Source organism: Stenella coeruleoalba (genome assembly GCF_951394435.1).
Source record: "Stenella coeruleoalba genome assembly, chromosome: 3".
Lineage (NCBI taxonomy): Eukaryota > Metazoa > Chordata > Mammalia > Artiodactyla > Delphinidae > Stenella > Stenella coeruleoalba.
In genome coordinates this window covers 170955956-170974956 of record NC_137148.1, presented here as the reverse complement: position 1 = coordinate 170974956, position 19001 = coordinate 170955956, and the positions used below count along the sequence as shown (strand labels likewise).

At 54.4% G+C, this 19001-nt stretch overlaps 3 protein-coding genes across 9 annotated transcripts in view; 2 read left to right on the top strand and 1 right to left on the bottom strand.

Annotated features, from left to right (window-relative positions):
• Nucleotides 1-7802, top strand: part of CREB3L3 (cAMP responsive element binding protein 3 like 3) — a gene marked incomplete at its 5' end in the record, with an annotated part of 40542 nt that extends 32740 nt beyond the window's left edge. For 5 of the 6 annotated variants that reach the window (XM_079917512.1, XM_079917510.1, XM_079917513.1 and 2 more), the window contains 6 exons: nt 643-777; nt 1337-1443; nt 4136-4204; nt 6424-6508; nt 6714-6810; nt 7018-7802. In XM_079917512.1, coding sequence (XP_079773638.1) covers nt 643-777; nt 1337-1443; nt 4136-4204; nt 6424-6508; nt 6714-6810; nt 7018-7331 — 807 coding nt within the window. In that variant the 3' untranslated portion in view covers nt 7332-7802. The remainder of the gene's footprint in view (nt 1-642; nt 778-1336; nt 1444-4135; nt 4205-6423; nt 6509-6713; nt 6811-7017) is intronic. The other variant, XM_079917514.1, reaches the window with a different exon arrangement.
• Nucleotides 7803-8541: 739 nt separating this feature from the next.
• SIRT6 (sirtuin 6) lies at nt 8542-15685 on the bottom strand. Of its 2 annotated transcripts, XM_079916109.1 has the most exons (8): nt 15196-15685; nt 14316-14443; nt 12786-12968; nt 12442-12501; nt 10435-10530; nt 10277-10357; nt 9524-9647; nt 8542-9435 (listed from the first exon to the last, which is right to left on the bottom strand). In XM_079916109.1, exons 3-8 carry the CDS (start codon nt 12944-12946, stop codon nt 9094-9096), a joined length of 864 nt encoding a protein of 287 aa, XP_079772235.1. In that variant the 5' UTR covers nt 12947-12968; nt 14316-14443; nt 15196-15685; the 3' UTR covers nt 8542-9093. The 2 variants fall into 2 exon arrangements, with proteins under 2 accessions (XP_079772235.1, XP_079772236.1); XM_079916110.1 differs by lacking the exons at nt 12786-12968; nt 14316-14443; nt 15196-15685 and adding an exon at nt 12650-12680.
• Nucleotides 14321-19001, top strand: part of ANKRD24 (ankyrin repeat domain 24) — a gene marked incomplete at its 5' end in the record, with an annotated part of 27805 nt that continues 23124 nt past the window's right edge. Inside the window, one exon of the mRNA XM_079916112.1 lies at nt 14321-14450. Coding sequence (XP_079772238.1) covers nt 14328-14450 — 123 coding nt within the window. The remainder of the gene's footprint in view (nt 14451-19001) is intronic.

The window sequence follows — 19001 nt, the reverse complement described above, 5'->3', positions numbered from 1 at the left end:
TGGAGAGAAAATGGTTGGGCTGATCCATGGCCTGGAATTCTAGGGAGTGGAATTTGATCCAGCGAATGTCAGGCTGCCCCAATCTCCACCTTTATTCCTGAGCCTCCCATTCCATGGTGTGACATTCCTAAGACTTGGCTCTCTGATGACCCGATTCTTTCATTTTCAATGTTTCTATTTCATAATTTAAATTTAATTAAAAAAATTTTGAATAGGCAAATGCATTCACATAGTCCAAGTTCCAAAGGTACAAACAAGCAGACAGGGAGAAACACCCCTCACCCCCATTTCCTGGAGGCTCACTTAACCTGTGCCTTGTGTGTTGGATTTTCCCTTTGCTGTTGCAGAATGTACTGCAAGGAATGTTCAGAGCCCAGAGAAGTGCCTGGCATGTAGTAGGTGCTAAGTACATAGCTGTCTAATGACTACTTGTGAAACAAATTAAAAACTTGTATCTAAAGAGCAATTCCTGGAAGTGGAATTGCTGGGTCAGAGGGCTGTGTGCTGGTTCTTTGGAGCCCTAGTGCCAGTGGGGACTTTACAGCAGATGGATCGATTGTTTCTCAGACCTGATGCCTCTTTCATTTCCCAGAGGCGGTCACTCTCCCTGCCCTCAAAGCAATTCTGCTGGTTTCCCCACAGCAACATAACCTGGCAGCCCCCAACCTGTTGCGCCTTGGGACCGGGCTCAGCCAGGAGCTGGTGCTGACAGAGGACGAGAAGAAGCTGTTGGCCAAAGAAGGCATCACCCTGCCCACCCAGCTTCCCCTCACCAAGGTGAGTCAGTGGGACCCCTGGCTCTGGAGCTCGCCCCCTTTCCTGCAGCTACTTGCCCATGAGTCTCACCTTTGGGTCTCCCACACTAGAATGTTAGGACGTGTCTGTCACCAGAGCCAGAAAAATCATCCTCAAAGCCACCGCAGTGGGGGCTTTCTAGCTGGCCGCAGTCTCCACCCAGCCTGTTCACTCAATATCAGTATCTGAGTTTGCTTTTCCAATTGGAAGACCTCTCTTAGTCTTGATAACTGGCCTCGGGAAAGGCGCTGTTCCCACAGATGGTCAGAAGATGGCGGGATTGCACCAATGCACAAAATCCAGTTGCCAGTACGGGACTGGGTTTGGGAGCTGGGAAGACCTTCAGGACCCAGGACCCCCCTAGAGATTCTGCAAGAATTTCGGGGCAGAAAATCTGGTCTTCAAGTCATCATGGGTCTGCCCTCAAGTCCCTGAGTCTGGGATGGCTCCCTTGGGAGGATAATGGGGTGAAGTTGTGGGGTCTGGACAAGAGAGCGGACCCTCCAGCCTGCCTCAGTCTGCTCCCCATGTCACTCTGCAGTATGAGGAGCGAGTGCTGAAGAAAATCCGTCGGAAAATTCGGAACAAACAGTCAGCCCAAGAAAGCCGGAAAAAGAAGAAGGAATATATTGATGGCCTGGAAACTCGGTAAGGCTGGGGTCCCGGGACACCACACTTAAGGGGGAAACTGAGGCCTGAGAGAGGGATGCAATGGAGCTAAGGTCACAGTTTTCAGGATCTGACAAAATTAGCGTTGTTTCCTTCTCTGGGAGAGACGATTTTTCACGTGAATTGCGAGGATGGAAAAATGCCTAGTAAGGTGGTACAGGGCTCAGGTTCGAGGCCCCTTAATCCCCTAGAAGATGTTATGCCAAGAAGGGAGAAGGTATCATCCATCTTGTCCTGGCTCTTTGCCTGAAGATGGGACATTTACTTCCCTTGCTGAGCATCACTGATCCTCAGAGCTGTCATGGCTTCCTTTGGTGGGGGAGAAGAAAGGCAGAATTTCCTCAACTTAAGAACTGTGCACCCGGGACTTCCCTGTTGGCGCAGTGGTTAAGAATCCACCTGCCAATGCAGGAGACACAGGTTCAAGCCCTGGACCGGGAAGATCCCATATGCCACGGAGCAGCTAAGCCTGTGCACCACAACTACTGAGCCTGCACTCTAGAGCTCGTGAGCCACAACTATGGAGCCCATGGGCCACAACTACTGAAGCCCACGCGCCTAGAGCCCGTGCTCCGCAACAAAAGAAGCCACTACGATGAGAAACCTGTGCACCACAACGAAGAGTAGCCCCCACCTGACACAACTCGAGAAAACCCATGTGCAGCAACAAAGACACAATGCAACCAAAAATAAATAAATCAATTAATTAATTAAAAAAAAAAAGAACTGTGCACCCCAGGACTTCCCTGGTAGTCCAGTGGCTAAGACAACACGTTCCCAATGCAGGGGGCCCAGGTTCGATCCCTGGTCAAGGAAATAGATCCCACATGCCACAACTAAGATCCATGTGCCGCAACTAAGACCTGGCGCAGCCAAATAAGTAAATAAATAAATATTAAAAAAGAAAAAGAACTGTGCACCCCAATCTCATCCAATCGCCTCTCTCAACTCATTTAGGCTACTGAGGGACAGGCTCCTCTTTATTCTTTAATAGAAACATAAAAACTTAGCTTGCTCACTTTTTAAACCAAAAGTGATTTAATTAAGTGTTACAGATTTGGGTTTTCTATTTCTTTTCTAGTCAATTCTGAGATGTCATATTCTTCTGGGAAGTTGTCCATTTCAAATTTACTGACATAAAATTGTTCATAGTTCTCTCCTATTATTTTTTTAAGTTCTGAATAATTTATAGTTGTGCCCTTTTTAATTACTCATGTTGTGTATTTGTGCCTTTTCTTGTTTTTTATCTTGGTCAATCTTGCCAGAAGTTTGTCTGTTTTATTATTCTTTTCAAAGAATGAATTTCTGGCTTTTCCTCCCACGCAGTTGTCTTTTTGTATTCTAGTTCCTTTATTTCTACTCTTAGCTTTATTGTGTCTTTAGTTGTGTTTTGTTTTGCTTTTGGTGGGGAAGATCTATTCTGTTGTTCTTTTGCTAACTGTTAAGTGTGTATGTTCAGCTGGTTGAGCTGTAATAAGGTTATACATTTTGCGGGACTTCCCTGGCAGTCCAGTGGTTAAGACTCCACGCTTCCACTGCAGCAGGGCACAGGTTTGATCCCTAGTCAGAGAACTAAGATCCCGCATGCTGAGGGGCCAAAAAAAAAAGAAAAAGAAAAAAGGTTATACATTTTCCTCTCCGCACTGCTTTATCAGCATCTCATACATTTTGGTTTGTACCATTGTCATTACCATTTGGTCCCTAGGTCTTTCTTAATTTACACAGTGGATTCTTCTTTATCCCATGAGTTATTTAGAAGGAGGGCCTTTTAGTGGGAGAATTTATTCTCTTCCCTGGTTGTGATATGAGGACTAGCATATCCTCATGCCATGATTTGAGTGTTTTGGTTTTTTTAAAGATTTTTTGATGTGGACCATTTTTAAAGTTTTTATTGAATTTACTACAATATTGCTTCTGTTTTATGTTTTGGTTGGTTTTTTTTTTCTTTTTTTTTTTTGCTTCAAGGCTTGTGGGATCCTAGCTCCCAACCAGGGGTTGAACCTACATCCCCTGCACTGGAAGGTGAAGTCTTAACCACTGGACTGCCAGGGAAGTCCCATGATTTGAGTGTTTCAATTCTACATCTGAGTGGTCTGGGCCAAGACAGCATTAACAGATGGATGCAGATGGGAAAGGTGGGGTTGCCGGACTGGACCCCAAAACCCTAGATGGAATGATCACATTGTCTTGTTCCTCAAATGTACTCTGCTAAGCCCCTAATCAACTTTACTTCATATCAGTGCCCAACTGCTCTATGAACTAGGTAACTGTATCTCCACTTTACAGATGAGGGGACTGAGGCCAGACAGCAGAGTGCCTCAGGGTCACAGGGAGGGTGAAGATTGTAACTTGGGTCTCCTTGGACTCAGTTGCCATGCTACTGCGTCTTCTCAAAGCATCACTGCCTGAGTTTGGTGGTCCATTTCCAATCCTGGGGGCTCAGGCCGGAAGAAAGCCCCCACACCAATGCAAAGATGGTACCTAGGAGCCAGGCAGAACTGGGTTCAAATTCTGGCCTTGTTACAGACTTGCCAGGGTGACTTTGGGTGAATGACTGCCCCTCTCTGGGCTTCGGTTCCCTGCCTGTACAGTGGGGCCTCACAAAGAGATGTTAGTTTGACCTGTTGGTGACAGGCATATTCTGAATGTCACTGTGATGTTGCCCCTTCAGGATGTCAGCCTGCACTGCCCAGAACCAGGAACTTCAGAGGAAGGTCTTGCATCTTGAGAAGCAGAACCTGTGAGTATTGGTCAAACTGGGGCAGAGAACAGGAGGAGCTGACCCCAGAGTCCCTTGCAGGAGAGGTGGACATGGGGGGACAGGCTGTGTGACGGCAGGGCAGAGCAGGGAGTAAGGGCTCCACTTAGAAAGGGGGAAGCCTGCAGAGAAAAGGGGTTTTGGACTTGGGCCCTTGAAGGATGTATAAGAGTTCACTAAAGGGAAGATGCTGCCGGTAGAGGAAATGGCATATGAATGGCTAAAGGCTAGGAGTATGGTATGCTGGATAACTGCAGGTGATTCCATCTGTGGGTGCATTTACTTAGTCAATTTTTTGGGGGGGTGTCATGGATGATGCCATTACAGGTGTTTGTGAAATAGCTTGTGTTAACACTTTAGTTGTGATGGGAGGAGGTGGTATTTCCTCCCCCCCGTCGTGGTCAACCTCCCGATTCACATTTTGAACTGTTGGATGTCTGCTCTGGTGGCAGAGAGGACTTTGTTGCATTCATTCAGCTTTGGGAAAGAAATGTATGTCTCTGTCAAGTTGTTGGGTGTTTTTTAAACCTTAAATCTTTTATCCCCCTGCATATACACATTCATCTTGTCACAAGGTCGGTGTTGCCTCCATAATTGAGTTAATACAGGCTAAATTTCCATCTTCTGTGATGTCCTGTTTGAAGTTTAAACAGCTTGATCTATTTTTTAAAAACCTATCAGCATATTCTTCATGTTGTGTGGACAGTGCTTGGTGCCTTATTCTTTCATAGAATCGTCTGTTTGAAAATAGTGAGGGATTGATTTTTTTTTCCTAATAAATTAATTTATTTATTTGTTTATTTTTGGCTGCGTTGGGTCTTCGTTGCTGCACGTGAGCTTTCTCTAATTGCGGTGAGCAGAGGCAACTCTTCGTTGCGGTGTGCAGGCTTCTCATTGCAGTGCTTCTCTTGCTGTGGAGCATGGGCTCTAGGTGCACGGGCTTCAGTAGTTGTGGCACGTGGGCTCAGTAGTTGTGGCTTGTGGGCTCTAGAGCGCAGGCTCAGTAGTTGTGGTGCACGGGCTTAGTTGCTCTATGGCATGTGGGATCTTCCCAGATCAGGGCTTGAACTCGTGTCCCCTGCATTGGCAGCGGATTCTTAACCACTGAGCCACCAGGGAATTGATTGATTCTTACGGTGGTATTTAGAAGGGAATTTTAGTTCTTTTCTTTCTGTGCTATAATGTAGCTATGTTTAAACTTTCCAACCAGGTCATATATTTTCTACTAACCTGTTTCTAACCTGAGGAAAATTCTTGAGCCATTGTTTCCAAGTAGCTTCCACTGAGTATTTGCTACATTGGCATACTTCTAGATCAAACTGTATGGCCCTACTTACTCAATTTTTATTTAGCATCTACTCTGTGCCAGGCATAGTTCTGGACACTGGGGCCCAAACAGTGAACAAAACAGACCCAGCCCCTCCACTTAAAGACTCACAGTCTACTGAGAAACAGACTCAAGACAAACAAAAATATATGAAAGATCATTCAAATAGTGATAGCCACTGGGAAGAAAAATAAACTAGGGGGAAGGGGCTAGGGAGTGAGGGGGGTGCCATTTTAGGCAGGGAGGTCAGATAAAGTGACATTTGAGATGAGACCCAACAGCTAAGAAAGAAGCAACTACAAAAAGACCTGTGGGGGGTGGGGCAGGGGAACAGTGTCCTTGGTACTGAGAGAACAGCCTGTGCAGAGGCCCTGGGGCAGGAATGCTTGTGCATAGGAGGAACAGTGAGGGGCTGTGTGTCTGGAGCAGAGTGAGCAAGGGGGAGAGAGGGAGGAGGGGAGGGCAGGGAGGGGACGGGACTGGCTGTGCCAGGCCTTGTGGGTCTCGGGGAGGACTTGGGCTTTTACTTCCGAGGGAGATGGGAACTCTGGGAGGGTTGGGAGAAGTTGCCTCACATTTGAAAAAGTGTGGAGCATGAACTCTAGAGGAGGCAGGAGAAGCCTGGGGGGCCCAGAGGCTGGGGCCGGTGTCCAGGTGAGCAGTAATGGCAACCTGGGTGGAGAAGGTGGGGTGGCAGAGAAGTGGGTGAGATGTTCAGTGATTTATTGAGGGAGCTTCTGGGACTTTTAAGAGCAGTGGGGCCTTGAAGGATGGACGGGATTCAGACTTCAGCCAGGCTGGGGGACCCCAGGAATCACAGGGAGGCAGGTCAAGGCTATGTAGGGATCAAGCAAGTCTTCCCGTTTCCACTAAGGTCCCTCTTGGAGCAGCTGAAGAAACTCCAGGCCATCGTGGTCCAGTCCACCAGCAAGTCGGCTCAGACGGGCACCTGCATAGCGGTGAGTCCTGACCCCCAGCTCCAAGGGGCTTGTCAGCCTTGGCAGAGGGTCCTGTGGGGGAGGTGAGTGTGAGTAGGAGGACAGCCAGCCCTGAGCCCCAGCTCACGCGTGCTCCAGTCTTCTGGGCCTCAGTTTCCCTGCCTATGAGACGAGTGTACTCAGGGGAGGGGGAGGGATGGGGTGACCCTGCCCCCATCTCCACCAGGTCCTGCTCTTCTCCTTCGCCCTCATCATCCTCCCCTCCATCAGCCCTTTCGCCTCCAACAAAGCCGAGAGCCCCGGAGACTTCGTGCCTGTACGAGGTAGGTGGACCAGGGGGTTGCTCCTCCCTCAAAAACCCTCTGGGCTGCCCCATGGGTGCACTCCCCTTGGATCCCCAGCCCCCATACTGGGCCACTGGGAGAGGGGGAGGAGGCCCCCTTGCAACTGCTTCCTGAGGCTGGGGGCTAAAAGAAAGAAGGGACCCAGCCCCCCAGGCCATCCCTCACGACCCCCCAACCCTTGCTCAGTTTTCTCCAGAACTTTGCACAACGATGCTGCATCCCGTGTGGCTCCCAACACCGTGCCAGGCTCCGAAACCCCAGGACATGGGCCCAAGGCTGGCACACTTCAGGAAGGGCCTCCAAGCAGCCCTCAGGGGGAATGGGGATCCCGGGACCCGCCGGCTCCGGACAACTCGACGGAGGATCTGGACAACGGGACCCTGGTCCAGGGCAACTCCATGAAGGAGCTGGACCGGGCCGCCCTGCTAGACTGTGCCCGGCCTGAACAAGCACTTGGCCCAGGGCGCGTGGGGCTGGAGGTAGCAGTGGGGGAGCTGTGAGCACCACGGGTACGTGCCCCCAGGCCCCTCTAGTCGGGTGCTGCAGTGGACAGAGACAGGCACAGGTATCCGAGGTGAGGGAGAGACCCCGGCGATGGTGTCAGGATGGAGACACGCAGACTCACAGCTTCAGACCCAGGTACCCAGGGCCATGCAGAACCTGATGCTCAGACACAGACCATAAGGCCACAAAGCCTGAGAAATACACGTACAGACCCAGGTGCAGAAGGAAACAGGAAGACAGACGCCGACTGATCCACAGCCCCAGAGAGATAGGCATACACCAGGCCTCGGTAACTCCCCGCTCAGGGACTCCTGCCTGCCCCCTGGAACACAGGGAGGAGGAGGCGGCCAAGTCTGCTGGGACCCTGGCCCTGGAGCACGGGCTGAGCTCTGAACTTCGGGGCCGCCATGGCTCACAGCTGTTCCCTTTTTCTAAGACTGCTACGGTCCTTAATAAAGTATTTTGAGAGAACACGGCTGGCATGGAGGTGGAGTGGGATGGGGGCTGAATTAGAATCTGGGGCTCCCCAACCCACAGAAGGAGGGACTAGGCCAGCCTAGGATAGAGGAGTGAGGCAGGGGGTCCCTTGACCCCCAGGCTGGAGCGGTGACCAGAGAGGTGCCGGTGCGTGTTCAGCACCTTGGAGAGCGGCGGCGGGCGGAGAGCAGGGCGCAGCAGGAGGGCGAGGTAGCTCTGGCCCACACCCCCCACACACACCCCCGACTCTTCCAGGGTATTCGCGGAAGGCCTGCGGCAGTTGCCTTCCTGGGGGGCCGGGCTGCCCACCCTGCGTGTTTTATGGATGAGGGCACTGAGGCGTCGGGAATGAGGGGACCTGCCCAAGGTCGCAGCTGGGGAGGACTGACCCCAGCTGCACCTGCGCTCTTCCTTTAACGCATCACCCTGGCCCTGCCCGCTTTGTACAGGTGCCCGGGGGTTGCAATTGAGATAAAAAAACGTGGCCTCTCTCCTCAAGGGGCTCACAGCCTAGTAGCAGAGGGCACATAATAAAGAATCCCGCAAGTGAGAATTACAAACTGAGGACTCAGCAAATATCTGCAGCTGGTAAGGCCCTCCTTCGCCCCCAGGCCTGGATTGCACCCCAGGCACACATCCCAGGGGGTGAGGGGACCACACAGCCCTGCCCCCAGGGACTAGGGCCCAGGGCAAGGTTGTGGATGGCAAACACAGGCTCAGATGCAAGAAATTCTTTTATTGCATTGAAGGCTTTTCTGGAAGCCTGGAGGAAGCCAGGTGGACCCACCCTTCCTCCTCCAGCCCCAAAGGCAGTGTGAGCCTCTATTGTCTGTCCTGCCATGAAGTCTGGCTCCTAAATGATGGCCCTGCCTCCCTTCCCTCCTTGAGGGACTGTGAAGGCTGTCTGGGGGTAGGCAGGGGTTGGGGAGTGTGAGGGCCCAAGGGTCAGAGGAAACCACAGAGGGCCTGGCCACACCTCCCAGGAACATCCTGAGTCAGAGGCTGGAGCCTGGGGGTGGAGCAGGTACAGGGGGTGGGGGGGGTGTCAGCTCCAAGGTCAGAGTCCAGGGGGGCTGCTCCTTCCCAGGCCCCCTCCAGAGGCCCCAAGCTAAAGGGAGGTGCAATGGAGGGCAAGTCTGCCCCAGGGCCTGGAGCCCAGCTCTCAGCGCCCTGAGGTCTTCCCACAAGGACAGAGAGGAGTAACAAAGTGAGACCAGTAAGAAAAAAAAAAAAAGAATCCATGGTTTCTACAAACAGCCCCGCCCTCCCCAGGCCCCCTGGTCAGCTGGGAACCACCTCGGTCTTCACTCTTTTGGGGGGCCTGTGGGGAGCAGGACTGTCCAGCCGCTCCCTTTTGGGGCTGGCGGGCCCGGAGCCGTCATGCTGGGCGCCGGGCTCAGCTGCGGGCTCCTGCTTGGGGCTGGCGGGCGCTGGGCTGTGGAGCTGGGCAGGGGCCTCCTCCTTGGGCTCCAGCTTGGGGGTGGGTGGGCGGGGCAGGGGTGGCAGCGCCCTCTCCAGCACGCGGGGGCCGTCCCAGGCCGGGATCTCCAGGCCCAGATGCTTCATGAGACGGGTCATGACTTCATCTACATAGCCGTGGATACGCAGGTCTGCGTGACGGTCCTGTGGGGGGCGGGGACCAGTCAGGCGGAGGGAGAAGGCTTGGGGGGGCCTGGGGGGTCAGGGGTCAGGGGTGGGCTCCAGCACGTACGTGCTTGGTGGGCTGAAGGTTGACGATGACCAGCCGGCCTCCGTGGCGTTTGGTGGCGAGGGGCAGGTTCCCGCTGGGCCGGATTTGCAGGGAGGTGCCCAGCGTGATGGACAGGTCCGCGTTCCTGGGGCCAGGAGGCGGGATTAGCCTGAGCCCCTCGGCAAGGGTCTCTGTAGCCCTCCTCCTGCCTCACGAGGCTGGGGGCGGGACGTCTCCAACACACACACCACCCCACCCTTGCTCAAATGCCATGGCTTCACTGCTCTGCTGACACGCCGGGGCCAGCCCTGGGAGGCCAGCTCACACAGCGCCCATCTCTGCCTGGGGGCCGGCTTGCCCCAGCTTCCAAGCTGCCCTGAATCCTGCCCGCCGCTTCCCTTCTGCCGGAGCCACCCCACCCGGTCGGCAGAAGTGGAGCTGCTGATGTCCCCACTTGGACCCCTGGGTTCCAGACCTGGCTCAGTCACTTCCTGGCTGGGCAGTGTGGACGGAGGTGTCAGCTTGCTCCAGCCTCGGTTTCCTCGTCTGTAAAATGGGCCCCGAGCAGCACCCACCCTGGGCTGTGGTAAGGATGGTGTGTGAGGCCTCTGGCCGGGGCCGGGGGTATGAGGGCTCAGTACACAGGAGCTGCCGTTGTTACGGGGGAAGCGAAGCCCAGAGAGGGTGTGAGCCACCTCTTTCCTGATGTCCCCGGGGTTGCAGCTGGCTACCCCTCCCCTACCCACCCCACCCTGGGCTCGGTGGGGGTCAGACCTGCTGGCCTCATCGGCCAGAGTGAGGTCCCGGTCAGGCAGGGAGTCTTCCCAGTCCAGGATAGTGTCTCTCAGCTCCCCCCTGTACGGAGAGCGGGGAAGTCAGCAGGGACACTGGCCGCCTCCCCTGGGGTCCCGGGCGTGGGGAGGGCCGCTTACCTGCAGGCCCGCAGCCCCCTTGACTTGGCCACGGTGCAGAGCCGGCCGGTGGCCTTCAGGCCCATGCTGCCCACGACGGTGTCCCGGACGTACTGCCTGTGTCGGGAGAGGAAGGGGTCAGCTTCCTGCCCACTCCCAGGTGCCTACCCTGCGGCCCCACCTGGGTGGCTCTTGCTTTTTGCAGGCAGCTGTTCTCCCAGGAAAGCGGGGGCCACATGACCAGAATCTAAGCATGAGGGGACATCCGGCAAACCCAGCACGGCGGGGGCAGAGGGGGCCTCCCACAAAACAGCTGGCCTGGCTGCTTCAAAAGGTCCACAGCTCGGAAAACAGAGAAAGGTCGGGAAGTGCTCCAGGTAAAGGAGACTGAAGAGATGGGACAGTGGCATGCAGAGTGCCGCCTTGGGTTGGACCCAGCACCAGGGGAAAAACAGCAACAATGGGAGGGAGCGCTGGGAACACAGATTGGGGAGAATAGTCGTGTCTGTGGTTTTTACATTTCCTGACTTTAGAAACTGCACCGCGGCTGTGGAAGAGAATACCGTGGCTTGTGGGAGATAAATGTCTAAAGGGTTTAAGGGGCAAAGGATAAGGAAATCTGCCCCTTGAACAGTAGAGCAAATCCAAACACAGAGAGAAGAGGAGAAACAAATTGTGGCGAAATGGTAACATTGATGAATCTAGGTCAGGGTCAGCAAACCACAGCCCTGAGGATCAAATCCGGCCCTCTGCTTCCCATTTTTGTAAATAAAGTTTTATTGGCACACGGCCATGCCCATTCCTTTAAGTGCTGTCTATAGCAGCTTTCACGCTACAGAGCTCATAGTCACAACAGAGACAGTCTGGCCCACAAAGCTGAAGATATTTACCATATGGCCCTGTACAGGAAAAAGTTGGGGATCCCCGGTCTAGGTCAAGTATGAGTTCACTGTATGGTTCTTGTGAGTTTTCCACCAGATTGAAGTTTTTCAAAATAAATTTAGAGAGAAAAAAAATTTGTTTTTACAGTTGGGGCCCCATCTGTGCTCTGGTCTTAAGAGATTCCACCCACAGGGGAGCCACACGCACTTGCCACGCCTGAGTTACTCACACCCATAAGGCTGCTTGCCCAGCAGAGGGAGACACGCCCAGAGCCCTCCTGTTCCAGGAAGGCTCAGCCTTTCCAGAGCCGGAAGAATGCCCCGTCACACCCTGTTATGGGCTGAGTGGCGGCTCCCAAGTGTTTTGGAATAAGACCTTATTTGGAAGTAGGGCTGTTGCAGATGTACTGGCTGGGTTCAGATGAGGTCACATTTGTGTAGGGTGGCCCCTAACCCACGTGACTGATGTCCTTATAAGAAGAGGGGACACAGGGACTTCCCTGGTGGTCCAGTGAGTAAGACTCTGCGCTCCCGATGCAGGGGGCCCGGGTTCGATCCCTGGTCGGGGAACTAAATCCCGCATGCTGCAACTAAGAGCTTGCATGTGGCAACTAAAAAGATCCCGCGTGCCACAACGAAGATCCCGCGTGCCACAACGAAGATCCCGCATGCCACAACTAAAGCCACAAGTGAATATTAAAAAAAAAAAAAAAAAAAAAAGAGGAGGGGACACAGACACATAGGGACACAGAAACGTTGATAAAAGATTCAGAGGTCGGAGTGATAAGTCTACAGCCAAGGGTGGTCGGAAACCACGAGGAGGCGGAAGAGGCAGGAAGGATCCTCCCCGACAGGGTTCAGGCAGAGCACGGCCCTGCCAACACCTTGATTGTGGACTTCGAGCTTTCAGACCCATAAGACTATCAGTTTCCGTTGTTTTAAGTTACTCAGGTTGTGGCAGTTTGTAACAGCAGCTGCAGGAAATGAATACACCTCCCGGGAGGAAGATACGCCCCCAAGTCCCACCCTGGGAGGGTCACACCCTCGTCTCTGGAAACATCAGGTTCAACTCACAAGGCCCTTCTGCAGAGCCCGACCGGGGTCATCCACACCTTGGGCCCCCGCCCCTACCCTCCGTGGCACTCACATCTTACACTTGACACATTCTTCTACAAACATGTTTCCGTGAAGCTCTGCCAGCTTGTCCCTGTGGGAGGAGAAGGAAGAGGCTTAGTGGAGGGGATCCAGAGGCCTCAGGGCTGGAATCCACCCCCCAGGACCAGGAAGAGGGGATCTCGATTCTCCAGACGTGCCCGCCTAGCAGACACTGACACTGGCAGCTGAGCACCAAGCACCTCTCCTGGCTGAAGCGCCACAGTGGCCTTGAGAGGGAGGGGCTGCCATCAACACCCGTTTTCCAGATGAGGAAACTGAGGCTCGGAGAGAGGGGCAGCCTGCCCAAGGCTGAGCGCGGCTGGACGTGGGGTGCACCTGGGGAAGCCAGAGCGCACGTGCAGCCCGTCCACGTTCTGGCTGACCAGGAAGCGCAGGAGGCCCACGCGCTCCAGCTGCACCAGTGCCATGTGAGTCTTCGTGGGCCGCGCGTTCTCGAAGGTGGTGTCGAACTTGGGGGCCAGGCCCTGCTCCTCCATCGTCCAGACGCCATGGGGGCCCCTGAGGTGGCAGGCGGGAGAGACAGAGAGAGCTTAGGGATCAGGAAGACGGGACGGAAAAGGAGACAGAGAAACGGAGGCAGAGAAAGAGAGTCAGAGACAGACGAAGTGACACAGTCAAAGGAGGGGGTGGGGGAGGAAGGAGGGAGAACGTAGTACACAAGGGCAGAAATTAACTATTCAATCCCACCAACACTTACCGCTGCTGCACCGAGCCTGGCCCTGCGCTGGGTGATGCTGGGGCCCTAGGGGACCCAGGCCCTACCCTCAAGGAGTCCTCCATCTTGTGGGGAGAGACATAGGTGGACACAAACTCTCCAGCTCTGTAGGGCTGGGGCAGAGGGAGGAACCTGAGGCTGGGCTGGCCCAGTAGAAGCGGTAAGGGCTCTTTGTGGAACTGTGGGAAGGCTTCCTGGAGTAGGCTGAGCTGTCTCTTGAACAGACAGGAAAGGGCCGGGCAGCTCAGACAGAAGAGGTAAACAAAGTCCAGGGGGCTGGCAACAGCCTGTGAGTGGTCTGGGGATTGCAGGGGCTGCAGGGGCTGAGGTTGGAGAGCTGATCCAGGGCTAGGTTGGGGACAGCTTTGATTTCCAGCCTGAAGTGCTGAGAACTCTCCTGTGTGGCAATGGGGAGCCATGGCAGGTTATGGAAGGGGGGTGAGATTCACACCTTAAAATTCTAACATTCCTCCAGGAACGAGGAATCTGCTCTTCCGCTGTAAGAGTCTGCTCCGTGGGCCTGAGAGGCCTTAGAAAGAGAGCACAATTGTGATAGGCCTGCCCTACGGGGTAGGCTTGCAAACTCAGCACTTACAGGGGCCACTTGGAGGCCACCAGTTAGAGACCCCTGCTTTTCATCAATGAAACTCTTGTCTAACACAGGCTGCCTAACGTTAGACATTATCTGGCCTCACACCCTCACTTGAAGGTGAGGAAACTGAGGTCCAGGTGGTTAAGCCACTTGTCCCACCAGAGGTCTGACAGAAAAATATTTGTAAGTGAGTATGGAACTAATTGTCCTTGATATCAATTCTCCCCTTTTTCTCTGGTAATAATAGAACCCCACTACTTAGCCTTGCAGTGAGCCTAGACGAAAGACTACATTTCCCAGCATCACTTGCAACTAGGTGTAGTCAGGTGACCAAGTTCTGGTCGTTGGAATGGAATGTTGGGTGTGATATAAAGGGACATTCTCCAAAGGAAGGGTCTTTCCCATCCCCAACACCCCAGGGAACTGACAGATCACCCCAGACTCAGCGGGAGGGAAGGCAGCAGGAGGGGTTCCGGTGGCCAGACATCTGTGAGCTCACAGGGAAGCCCTGCCTTGACTTCCCTCCATGCGCACGGACCTGAAGTCGGGGATGCCTGAGGCTGTGCTGATGCCCGCGCCCGTGTGGAACACCACGTTGGAGGACTGCCAGACCAGCTGTGCCAGCTCCCATACCTTCCGCTCCAACTCCTCAGGGGGGTCAAAGACCTGTTGGGTGGGAGAGAGTGGAAGGGAGCGAAACAGGAGGGAAGGGGGCAGGGCACAACCTTTAAAAGAATGACACAGGGCTTCCCTGGTGGCGCAGTGGTTAAGAATCCGCCTGCCAATGCAGGGGACATGGGTTCGAGCCCTGGCCCGGCAAGATCCCACATGCCGCGGAGCAACTAAGCCCGCGTGCCACAACTGCTGAGCCTGCGCTCTAGAGCCGGTGAGCCACAACTACTGAACCCGTGTGCCACAACTACTGAAGCCCGCACGCCTAGAGCCCGTGCTCCGCAACAGGGGAAGCCACCGCAATGAGAAGCCCTCGCACCACAACGAAGAGTGGCTCCCGCTCGCCGCAACTAGAGAAAGCCCGCGCGCAGCAACGAAGACCCAACGCAGCCAAAAATAAATAAATAAATTAAATAAATCTATTAAAAAAAAAAAGAATGACACAGCCGTAGGACATAACAAAAACTGGTCAAAGGTCCAAGATGGCGGAAGATTCGACTTCCAGTATACCTGGAGCCTCATTATACACTCATTGTAATACCTCAGCATATACTAAATGTATTAACATCCACAGGTGCCAGGACAGTTCAAAGGCTAACCATAAATGGCCAAAAAGTGGGCGGTGGCCCAATTCCTGGAAATCCCCACCCCTTCCCCGAAATAGTTGGAACAATTCTCCCACTCACTAGCCTATGAAATTACCCAGCCCATACAAACAAACCACGCCATATTTCGAGGCCTCTCACCTTCCGATGTGGCCCCAGGGCGGAGAAAGTGTCTGGTGCACACGGTAGGTGCTTAATAAATGTTTGTGGAATAAAATGGAAACCAGGCAGGAGAGGAGTGGGGCTTCACACCACCTGGGAGCTCACTAATGCCTGACTCGGAAGGGACGCACTAGCCTTTGTGGGGTGAGGGCAATCTTCTCCCCCGTTTACAGAAGAGGAGAGGAGACCCAAAAGGAAGTTACCCCGCCAAGGTCTCAGTGTATGGTGGGGACTTCCTCTCAGCGTGGCTGGAGGGGTCTTTCTGACTTACATCCTCCAGGTTCCTCCCCAGCTCAAAACCCTTCCTCATCACCCTCAGGATGGTGTCAGCTCCCCAGCTTGGCACTTGAGGCCCATCTTGGCCTGGTTTTGGTAACCTCTCTGGTCTAATCTGTTCTCCAAGTTTGTTTATTCCCACCCCCGCGCCTTTGCCCCGGTGGTGCCCTCCGCCTGGAACTACAGCCCCTGGTGCCCCATCAGAACTTCAGGACTTCCCGACCTGGGTCCTAGCCTCAGTCCCAGCCTGACCGATCCGGAGCTGGGCGTGGTCGCGTCCCCAGGCGCGCTGGGGCGTCACTTCCCGCCCCCTCCTCACTGGGAAGTCCCTCCCATTGTCTAGCTTCAGTGTCTCCTGATACTCCCAGAATGCCCGCTGCCAGCCGGCCCCGCCCAGCCCACGGCCCTGACGACGGCCGTCGGGACACCCGGCCGCGCTCACCTCGGGGAGACCGCACTTGCCCTTGTCCGCGTACGGCGACAGCCCCGCCGCATAATTCACCGACATCCTCCAGGCCCCAACGGGAACAATAAAGTTTCCCTTGTTGCGGCCGCTTCCGCCGGAAACGGGGTGGGACGAGGAAGAAGGAGGCGTCGCCTTCTCATCCTCTGTACCCGGCCTCTTCTACCCAAGGCGCATGCGGCTCGCGCTAACGCCTCAGTCGCCATATTAATTGCTGGCAAAGAGCGGCCAGCTTCCTACTGTGCTGGGGATGTGGATGGTGGCGAGAATAGGGCTGTCCAGTGACCCGGGCTGGAAACTAGGGGACTGCCCACGTGAGAGTTCTCTAGTCACCTCTAAAATGAGGGGCGCAAGCGATCGGTTCCCTCTTTCCCCTTTTTACAAATGAGTAAACTGATGCGCCCCTTCCCTGCACCCCATCCCTCACAGGACAGGGCCTGAGAGAAGGGACCCAGGACTTATGCTTCGAGTCCAAGGTTTTTTCCCCTGCACATTTCATAAGTTTCTAAATTTACAAATGCAGGGTACCTGTGCATGTGTGCGGGGGCCTCAGGGGGTGGCAATTTGGGGCCTCACTAGGGAGGGTTACGGACGCCACTCTTAAGTTATCTGAACGTTATCCAGGTGGATGATTATCACTCAGCAGGACAGGTCCTGACTTCACCAAGAGGCTGGAGAAACTGCTCACAATCACCGGGGCTGGAGGCCTTGAGGACTCATTTAAGAAACGTATCGAGCACCTACTGTTTACTGGGGAGACGCTGGAGAACACAGGCAGCACCTTGTGACCGGGCAATGGTGACTTAGTGTGAGTGGGTTGTAATGAGGGCACTGGGCAATGAAGGAGCTCAGAGGAGGCACCTGACCCAGCCTGGGGGCAAGCAGGAAGGCTTCCTGGAGGAGGGGATGTTGCAGCAAAGATCTGAACAGTGAGTACGATTGAGATGGGGAGAATCAGCCAGTTGGGGGTGACAGGAGGTACAGAAAGAGGGCTCCTGGCATAGGGACCGCAAGTACAAAGGCTGAGAAGAGAGGAAAAGGGTGGCTCATTCCAGAAACTGAAATCCGTCCAGCCGTGGTCGGGAAGAACATCGGTGTCTTCCCACCAGAGCCCCTTGGCCAACAGACAGCCCTGCTGCCAGCCTGTCTCCTCCCTCTGCTCATCCCCGGCCCCCTGGGGCAGCTGCCCGCTCAGAGCTGATCAGGTGTCAGAGCTGCGAGCTGGGAGCTGCTGGTGCGAGCTGGTGGCCCAGCTGGGAGCAGGTAACCAGAGCTGGCAGTGGACACAGTGGCCTGGTGCTGGAGTCACTGGAGCTGCAGGAGGTAGGAGGGGAAGGAGTTAAGGGAGGCCTGGGATGGAGGCTCCCCTTAGGGCCTCAGGCTCCTTGCCCCTGATCCCTGGCATGTGGGAGAAAGGAAAGGCTGGTGTGTGTCCCAGCTATGCTGAGGCACGCTGACACCCACACACACACTCATTCATGCGTGCACCTCCCACTTCCCAGCCTTTGCGCTGTCTAGGGTACGTACCCTCTTTTTCTGCTGCTGCAGCTCAATATCCTGCCCAGCCATCAGACCCTGTTCATATATCATCACCTCTTCCAGGAAGCGGTCCCTAGATGAGGGTACTTCCCCCTCCCCCAAGCCTGCGGATTCCCTCCTGCCCAGGCAACCTGCGGACTTCTCTCTTGGGTGTCAGTTACACCCTGCTCTGGGTGTGATTGAGCCCGTTAGACAGGAGTAAAGAAAAAGGGTGGGTGGAGTGAGTGGTGAGTGAATGGGTACATTGATTGAATGGGGTAAATTGAAGGGGTGAATGAAAGGATGGGCAGTAGATGGATGGGAGGGTGGATGAACAAGTGGATGGATGGGTGGGTGCGTTTTGGATGGATGTGTGGTAAGTAGATGGGTCAGTGGGTGGTGGATGAAGGATGGTTGGGTGGGTAGATGGTAGGTGGGTGTTGGCTGTATGGGTGGGTGCATAGGTGGATGGGTGGGTGGATAGTTGAGGTAGATAGGTGGTTGGATGAGTGGTTGGGTGGGTGGATGGGCAGGTGGATAGGATGGTGGGTGGGTGGTGGATGAAGGATGGTTGAAGGGTGCGTGGAGAGCCATGAGAAGATGAGCTGGTGGATGGGTGGGTGGGTAGTGGCCAGTGGGTGATTGGATGGGTGAGTGGATGGTGGGTGGATGGATCAGTGGATGGTGGGTGGATGGGCAGGTGGATGGTGGGTGGATGGTGGATAGAGCACTGTTGAAGGGTACGTGGAGAACCATGAGAACATAAGTTGGGCGGATGGTGGGCAGTGGGTGGATGTAGAAGCGCTTGGGTGGGAGGATGGATGCACAGGTGAGTGGATGGGTGGAAAGATGATTTGGAGAATTCATGGGCAGATGAGCAGGTAAAAGGACAGGTGAAGGATATGTCTTAACAGAAATCCCACTCAGACATAGGAAGGAATTCCTAGCCAGACACCTGGCAGAATGCCCCCTTGAGATCCCTGCCTGACCTCTATACCTGCACATGCACGAAACACAAAACAGGCTAAGCTGGACAGACATGCATGCACACACATACCTTGTGCTCACACGTGCACACACATGCATGCAGCCATCACCCCGGACCTCTGCCCACCTTGGGTGACTTGCCTCTGTGCTCTCACTCACACAGGAGCCAGGCTGGTGTAAGGGGACTTAGCTGTAAGGATTTTCTTTCTGACTTTCCAAGAAACATGCCTCTGTGCTAAGACACCTCGGCTCTGGGCCTGGGCCCCCAGGAGCCCCTAACTATTCAAGAAAACAGAACCAGTCCAGACACTTCCAGCCTCTGGAGCCAGGGGTGGGGCAGAGGAAGAGCTGGGGGAACCCAATTTGAGGAGTTAGAGTTCTGCCTACTAGTAAGAGGCAAAGCTGATCAGAACACCATGGGATTTTGGAACTGGGCTGTGAAGGATGAATAGGAGTTCACCAGAGGGGGAAAAAAAAAAAGGCATCCTAGATAGAAGTAACTGCACAGATAAAAGCTTGAAACCAGAAAAAGCCTGATCTG